This window comes from Gymnoscopelus braueri (genome assembly GCF_963280865.1).
Source record: "Gymnoscopelus braueri genome assembly, chromosome: 7".
NCBI lineage: Eukaryota > Metazoa > Chordata > Actinopteri > Myctophiformes > Myctophidae > Gymnoscopelus > Gymnoscopelus braueri.
Window position 1 is genome coordinate 46,320,651 of NC_137608.1, and position 8,434 is coordinate 46,329,084.

The following is an 8,434-nucleotide window of genomic DNA, read 5'->3' on the forward strand; positions in this document are numbered from 1 at the left end:
ATAATAATAATAATAATAATAATAATAATAATAATAATAATAATAATAATAATAATAATAATAATAATAATGGTGATGATGATGATGATGATGATGGTGGTGATACTGATGATAATAATAATAATAAGTTCACACTTTTATTGTGAAATCCCGAAACAGCTCTGACCAGAAGTTCTAACATTCTAACATTTCCATTCCGAAATCCTTAAGAAATTCCATGCATGGAATGGGTAGACAAGCATCAGATTACTCCGACACTGACTTCACTTAAGTTAACTCATGTTGACACAATTCATACAGTGTGTTTAGATTAGCTGCTGTTCTTAGCAAAACATAATTTCACCATAATAGTGAAAGACTTTCGCTATTACGATTCACTGAAAGTGTTGTTGTTGATATTCCACGTGGAGTTGGTTCCACCATCCCATGCCCACCATTGCCACAGCTGTGGATCGGACCACAGGAACAATAATGGTATGTTGAGCGTGCACGGTTAGAAAAAATGGCTTATTATACATTTTATTAAGGCAGTCATATTTAAGCGATGATTGTGGGCTCTGTGCCTCTATCAAAGTAGTAAGCTTGCATGGAAGGCGGCACTGCGCCATCTAGTGGGGAAGAATAAACACTGTTTCTTCTTATACACAACTTTTAACAGCCACCTGAGTTGTGTGCAGTGGTGTAAAGTAACTAAATTCATGTACTAAGTACAAATTTGAGATTTTTTTTACTTTACTGGACTATAATTATTTTTAATACTTTTACTTCTACTCTACGTCTCAGAGGCAAATATTGTACGTTTTACTCCACTACTTGAAAACTTTAGTTATTCGTTTTTTATTATTATTACAAAACATGCATTAACCACTTGTCTTTGTCCCTACATACTAAGGCTATTTTCAAAAGATTTCTTTATACTTTGTGAACACTTGCAAAACGGGACAATCTGCATAATGAGTACTTTTACTTTTGGTACTTTAAGTATAGGCTACTTTGATGCCATATTTTTATACTTTTACTGAAATAAATTTCTGGACTTTTACTTGTAACAGAGTATTTCTGCATTGCAGTATTGATACTTTTACTTAAGTAAAACATTTCAGTACTTTTCCCACTGCTGTCTGTTTGATTTAGGTTTGTACTCTGGTCCCAAGTTCCGGATGCTGTTCGTTTCCACCCGGACGCATCACATTGCTGCACCGATAGTGAGCGTGCGATCATCATCCTTCTGCAGCATTATGGAAGCTCTGTCTCTGTCATCCACGTTTATACTCAGTACGTTATGGTTATGGAAGCTCTGTCAACCACATGTATTCACTGTACGTTTTTGTTTCAACTCATTCTATACAAAGGAACTATCATGCGCAATATTTGAATAGGATCGCCGATTTTAATAACTGAGACTGATAGTGATAATGAATGACCTTACTCGCATGTATCATTCGCTTTCAACACCCCTATTTTGGGCATGTGATTATAGGCAAAATATAAAAATAAATAATAATAATAATAATCGAGAAATGTTCAAAAATTGTATTTCTTTTAAACAATTGTAAAAAAAAAAATAGGTCAATAGTGAAAATAGGTTTGCAAGCTCACAACGCATCATATTGTGAGGCTTTGTTTGCAGATCGGCTATTCATCATAGCCTATACAGGTGACAAAGTAGCCTACACAGGTTACAACACTGTGTTGGATACACACCTGGCTAAACACACATTCACACACAAAACACAGCTTGCACACACACCAACACCTCTCTTTTTGTGCAGCTGTTCAGCTCAGCTGGCAGCACAAAAGAATTGCATATTGTAGGCAAAACATTCATGGTGAGTGGGACAGGCCTTTCTCTTGAAGAGCATTGGATGTGATTCGGGGAATTGTTCCTATCTTTTTTCTTTCAGATGTGTAAAGGTTGTGAAAAAATTGGACCTGATATCGGAGAGAGAGAGAGACGCCATCATGCTTCCTGCTAGGTTGACCTGGCAGTTGAAGTTCACTTTGAATTCCTGCAGAGGAGCACACCATGGCACCTGCTACACTCACCTGTCCGCTCTCTCCGGCTGCACACTCCAGAAGGACAGAAGGACCGGCCGGGGTCTTGACTTGTCTCCAAGCTCGCTGCCCAGAGGTTTTAGCAGCCTCTTGGCAGGCTCTCGCCCATCTTTTAACTGGCGAACGCAGTTTAAAAGACCGTTCAGTCTGTCAGCTCCAGGGATCGTGAATTTGGCACCAGCAGCTGTCCGGCCGTACCTCCGGCTAATGAGACTCGATAAACCAATAGGTTTGTACATCCATACTTTCATATTCACCTACTTTCTATTCTATTTGGAGACAGTTTTAAAAGAAAGGATTTTTTTGACTCAGTGGCGTCACTCTGAAATGTGTTCTTGTGTGGTCTGTGTCTATGGGGGGTAGGGACATGGCTGTTGTACCTGCCATGCACATGGAGCATCGGTCTGGCTGCAGACCCTGGATGCCTGCCCCACCTGGGGATGCTAACCTTGTTTGGCACGGGGGCTCTGCTGATGAGAGGGGCAGGCTGCACTATCAACGACATGTGGGACAAAGACATTGATAAGAAGGTATTGTAAGGCATTATGTGCTAATTCACAGAAAACTAAGTCGCTTCTGCCAGGGTTAAAGTGATTAAGAACTTCTTAATCACTTTAACCCTGGCGTCCATATTTTGGGCATGTTATTATAGGCAAAAAAATCTTTGAAATAGTAGATCTACAAGCTCACCAAAGCGTCACGATGTCACGGCTATTGTTGAAAATGTTAAATTTGTATGGCATGGCCCTGCAGGTGTTAAGCTGTCTAGAAGAGAGGGTATGTGTGTCTGCGTTTCTATCTGTGTGTTTGGATTTAATCTCACAAACTTCTAGACCAATCAGCACCAAATCTCTTGAGCACAAACTATAGTTTACAGTTTGATGTTTACGCTTTTCAAATATTTAACTTTGAAAACTTGTTTTTGTACTTAAAACTTACGTAGGTAGGTAGGTAGGTAGGTAGGTAGGTACTTTATTCATCCCGAGGGGAAATTAAGGAACCACGTGGTGGTTATTATTATTATTTGTTATATGTTTATCAATGAAGGAAAATGGGACTCTGTTTTTCTCTTCATGGCAGGTGTCCAGGACTGCCACACGTCCCATCGCCTCAGGGGAGATCTCGCAGACACAGGCTCTGGTGTTCCTTGGAGGCCAGCTCTCTCTTGCACTAGGTGTTCTGCTGTCTCTTAATTATTACAGGTACTCAATACCTACATTATTACTACACTATATGTAGTTGTAGGGCTGACCATAAAATTCACACCAATCTTTTTTAAGCATAATACACTTTGAAGCCAGTTGGTTTCAATAAAAGGAAAAAAGCATTGGAAAACCGATAGTTGCAATTTGAAAGGTTCTCTATATAGAATCTACGACTCTGCCTTTTCTGTTGCACTTGCGCTTCTCAAGCCCCCTTGCCCCCTCTCATTATCTTCCCCGAAATGGTGCTGTGAAGAGAGACGCATTTTATCATGCTGAGTTACACAGCAGGTAAAACACTATAGTAACAAACTCAATTTGGGTCACTTGTTTTGGTGACTTCACCATCGTGTGATTCCTTCTTCGTGTTGGTCTTCTGTTGGTGTGTGTCTGTGTTCTGACTGTGATGAAAGAAGCAGTGGCATGTTTTGTCTTGTGCGGGAGGGAGACGGCTATCCAATGAAACGCAGTGTGGTCATGAATGGGAGGGGAAGGATGGACGAGGGGGGCTTGGAAAACGCAAGTACAGTACAACCTGAAGACAGGGTCACATAGGATAAGCAAGAACAGTCTCTCTCACTCCCACACACAGATTGCACCCACACTGGCATTTTCATATGCATTCAGAGGATATTGCTATTTGGGGGTCCTTGGCATGATAAAGTTTTAGGAACCCCTGTAATAAAGGCAGTCTGTTATTACAACGTGGTCTGCTATATAACGGAGTGCAGCATGCCTTTACGAGAATGGAGTATTTAACAATGTACGGAAGGCCTGTGACAGTTAATTATATATATTTTTATATGTACACTGTATGTCATGTTCAGTTCAACTGCCGCCAAAAAATGCCACTTATTTTCACTTCAGCAAATTCTGCAAAACGTGCAGTTTGACCAGGGGTGTTCCAACTTGTCTCATGCAGCCCTGCCCAACTTATTTTCAATTTAATGCAACTGAAAATCTTTTATAAGAGATTACTCTTATTGTAATTTGCTGCTTAATATAGTGTGTGACATATTCCTTTTCATTGTGTTGTTGACAGTATAGCACTTGGTGCTGCTTCGATGTCTCTGGTCGTCACTTATCCATTGATGAAGAGGATCACCCACTGGCCGCAGCTTGTGTTAGGTAACGTTATGGATTTGTGAATGATCATGTGGGATTGCTTTTTTTTTCTTTTTAGTTTTTGGCTCTTAAATGAGTGACACTGTTCTCCTTCTAAGGTCTAACCTTCAACTGGGGAGCACTGTTGGGCTGGTCTGCTGTCCAGGGGTCCTGCGACTGGTCAGTGTGTCTCCCCCTGTATTTCTCTGGAGTGATGTGGACGCTGATATATGACACCATCTACGCTCACCAGGTAGGCAGCAGAAAGGTCTTTCATTCTTACCACACACACAGTAATCTCTCAAGAACAGATTCTGCTCTCCGCTTGAATCTGTCGGGGGGGTTCGTCATATCGCGTACGCACTGGCCTACAAGTGGGCGTGCCTTCAGATCAGGAAGCAGGCCGCGCTTTACCCAATCAAATGTAGTGGGCGGGATTTACGTGTCTGCCGATCCTTCCCCACTAGAAACAAACCGAAACTCATTTAACAATAGCGTCCTCGGAGCAGACAAAACCACGGAAAGATATTCACATTTTAACTCGCTCTTTCATCATAGAAACAAGTGGGCTTATAACCAAAACGATCCATGTTCTCTGGGAGAAGTGCTGTTAGTGTTCCGTGTAGAAATATTGTTAGTGGGAATGAAAACATAGTCGCACCACCGGAAGTGAAAGGCTGAAGGCAGACCAAAACCCCGGTTTCCTTGCGCACGGGTGCTCCATTTTTCTCCCCCCAGAGCTAAGTGAAATAGTAAAAAACAGCAGAGGGCGCTGTTTTTCCTTTTTTATTTGGCGATGGGTTCCCAGATTGCACACACAGTGACCACTCTTTGGCTTTGTAGCACAGTGTCATGCTTCTGAAAATATTCTTCCTTGTTGACCACTAGGACAAAGATGACGATGCCCGGATCGGAGTCAAGTCGACAGCACTGAGGTTTGGGGATCAAACCAAACCCTGGCTGAGCGGCTTTATGGTGGCCATGATGTCAGGACTGGTCATGGCGGGGGTGAATGCAGAGCAGACTCTACCTTACTATGGCATACTTTCCACAGTGACCCTGCACCTAATGCGTCAGGTAGGATGTCTTGATGCCAGACTACCAAAGTGATATTAAAGTGACACTTAAAGGAGTAGTTCAACCCAATTAAAACTTAAAATAAAGCCTCACTGAGTCATACTGAAGAATGGAAAAATATTATCTTCAAATTTAGTTTTTAGGAAAATAAAATGGCAGAATATCTAATAACCGTTGGAGCATTGTGACGACTTTTCTCGGAAAGTCCATTTTCAGACTGTCACTGTGTTTACCAACTATACAGTTCCAATGGTTGGTTGAAAATGTCCTTTAACCACTCTATACTTAGTAACACGGACCTGAGTTTCATCTGTACTTGGTACGCTCTTGTTTCACTCTACACCAAATATCCTAACCAAAAATAGCCAATCTACAAGCTCACAACACATTGACGTGTTGTAAGCATGTAGATGTGCTATTTTTGGTGAACGTTCCACCCAGAATAGGGATGCTGGGGTTCAAGTGGTTAATGACAACAGTATTAAAAGAACTGTTTATTAGTCACAGTGTTTATAGTGAGCTAACTATCATGATATTTTCTTCTTTCTTGGGTAGATTTATACACTGGACATCAACAAGCCAGAGGACTGCTGGAAGAAATTTGTCTCCAACAGAAACCTTGGACTGCTGTTGTTTTTAGGCATCATCACCGGCAATTTATGGAAAGAGAGAAGAGAAACCTTATTACAGGATAAAGAGGTGTAAGAAAAGACATTTAGAGAGGAAGAGTTCAACGGCCTGCAATGAAACAAACAATAGTGTATTCATTTGCTCTTCCTTGCTTGCTTTTGGATTTTTAAGCTGGGACATTGTTGTCTTGTACCCTGGTCCAAAACCTGCAGTTCGAAAGAATGGTTTTGATACCTTAGAGAGGCAGTGCCACAATGTTGGTACTTTTTCTGTTTTTCTTTTTTTGGGGGGTTAAAATGCCTGTGAGACAGTTTTTAACCACTTCACCCCTGTACACTTCATTAACTGGATTGTAGTTCAATTGGCCCCCTCCTTTTCCCCTTCTACACCAAATCTCTAGCAGAAATAGGCCATCTACAAGCTCACAACACATCACGTGTGTGAGCTTGTAGATCGGGTCGAATGTTCGCCTATTATGACTTGCCCAGAATTGTGACGCTATGGTTCATGTGGTTAACTTGTCTAGAGGTAGGGTTGTCCCTGTGACAGAGGTAAAACACTCGCCCAGCACCACAGACACCTGGGTAAAATTCCTGGCTGCAGTACCTCAGGCTTGCTGGGGGCTAAAACATACATTTGTGAAATATGTCTATCCAATCGACCCAATTTTATCATTTTGTAATATTCTAAATCTGTATGGTTACGTACGGTATGAAGCATAACATATTTACACAGTCTCCTCATGTACGAAGATGCTTCTGTTTGGTTATGTAATCCTGCTTCACGCGTCAGGAAACAGTAAATACGTTGAGAAAAGTGCGTAAGAGAATGGATACCTTCCTTGGGAGATCTTTAAAACATTTATTTCATAATATCATGAAATGGAGAATAAGTTTAAACTGTGTGTTAATGAGTGCCTGTGTGCCTGTCAGGCAGAAACCTAGTGTCTCCATATGTTTTATTTAGTTTTTAGTTTAATACCATACTTTGTCATACAAGAGTATCTGGCAAAAATAGCAGATCTACAAACACAATCGGAAAAGTGAAAGTGCTTAAGTGTGTCTGTGGGTTTTATAAATACTGAACCAATGAACAGTATTAACACAAGTAAGACGCGCGAACGCAGCTCGAAAATATTGTGTATTTACGGACTTGTAATCCGTGTTATTTCACTGTGTGTGTGTGTGTGTGTGTGTGTGTGTGTGTGTGTGTGTGTGTGTGTGTGTGTGTGTGTGTGTGTGTGTGTGTGTGTGTGTGTGTGTGTGTGTGTGTGTGTGTGTGTGTGTGTGTGTGTGGTGTTGCATTTAAATCAGAGCATTGTCTAAATTCCTGCACTCTGGCGCCCTCTACATAGGTAGTGCATGCACACAGACAGACACACAGACAGACAGACAGACACACAACCTGAGCAGGGTTACATAGTAAGCTCCACTTGGTCGGAGGCGCCTCCTTCCGCGTTCGCAAAGAGCTTGTGACTACCGTATTTTCCGCAATATAAGGCGCATCTGAGTATAAGGCGCACCTTCAATAAATGTATTATTTTCATATATAGGGCGCACCGCATTATAAGGCGCACTGACGGTGCGGCTTATAGTGCGGAAACCAAGGGAACCAATATTGATAAATATATAAGGCGCATTGGATTATAAGGCGCACTGACGGTGCGCCTTATAGTGCGGAAAATACGGGTAAATAACTTCTTTGTAACACAGGTTCTTTTTTACATTTCCTGAAAAGTAACAGTTTTGGATATACAAGGTTTCCACCTGACAGTGACACTATGCAACTTAAAATCTGTGTGTCAGCAGTACGTTTTCCAGCAGGGATAAAACATACTATCCCCACCGGCCATAACAATGAATGAGAGGGGGATAAAAAAAATAAAAATAAACAGAGACATGGAGCCCCTCCCCCTGTTTTGAACTGTCTCCAGTGAGGCAGAAGTTTAGAGGTGGAGGTTGTTGTGCAATATGTTTTGGTGCTGAACAGGGTGTTGATATTGAACCATTTTAAACGCCACTCTCCCTTTCATGTTGTACAATGTACACTACATTATTTTGTCGAGCATATTAAAACAAAAAAGAAGGATTTGACAGATTGCTATTTCTGCAAACATTAAACCTTTTTGTCATATTTGCTCTGAAAGTGCTCTGTCATAATATTATGCAAATGTATTCCCACACACCCACTTTCCCTGCATGCCTACAATGCTGCCCCTGACAACATTCCAAAATCGGTATTTAGGGCAAGGTGGGTACAAGAAAGCTAAAAGCAAACAAGAGGAATTCACTCTTACTCAACTGTTGTTGTTTACCCCTCAGATTCATTCAATGCCATTTGTGATTTTCTTTCTTTTGATTCCTGTC

At 41.2% G+C, this 8,434-nt stretch overlaps 1 protein-coding gene across 2 annotated transcripts; it reads left to right on the forward strand.

Moving 5' to 3' along the window:
• Window positions 1–280: 280 nt before the first annotated feature.
• Window positions 281–7,163, forward strand: LOC308088782 (4-hydroxybenzoate polyprenyltransferase, mitochondrial-like). 2 transcript variants are annotated; one of them, XM_080433361.1, is made up of 9 exons: window positions 281–474; window positions 1,135–1,319; window positions 1,905–2,284; window positions 2,419–2,585; window positions 3,136–3,257; window positions 4,300–4,385; window positions 4,481–4,614; window positions 5,250–5,438; window positions 5,994–7,163. In XM_080433361.1, the coding sequence occupies exons 2-9, from the start codon at window positions 1,309–1,311 to the stop codon at window positions 6,141–6,143; spliced, it is 1,239 nt and encodes a 412-aa protein (XP_080289487.1). In that variant the 5' UTR covers window positions 281–474; window positions 1,135–1,308; the 3' UTR covers window positions 6,144–7,163. The 2 variants fall into 2 exon arrangements, with proteins under 2 accessions (XP_080289487.1, XP_080289488.1); XM_080433362.1 differs by having other exon boundaries at window positions 1,135–1,275.
• Window positions 7,164–8,434: the final 1,271 nt, after the last annotated feature.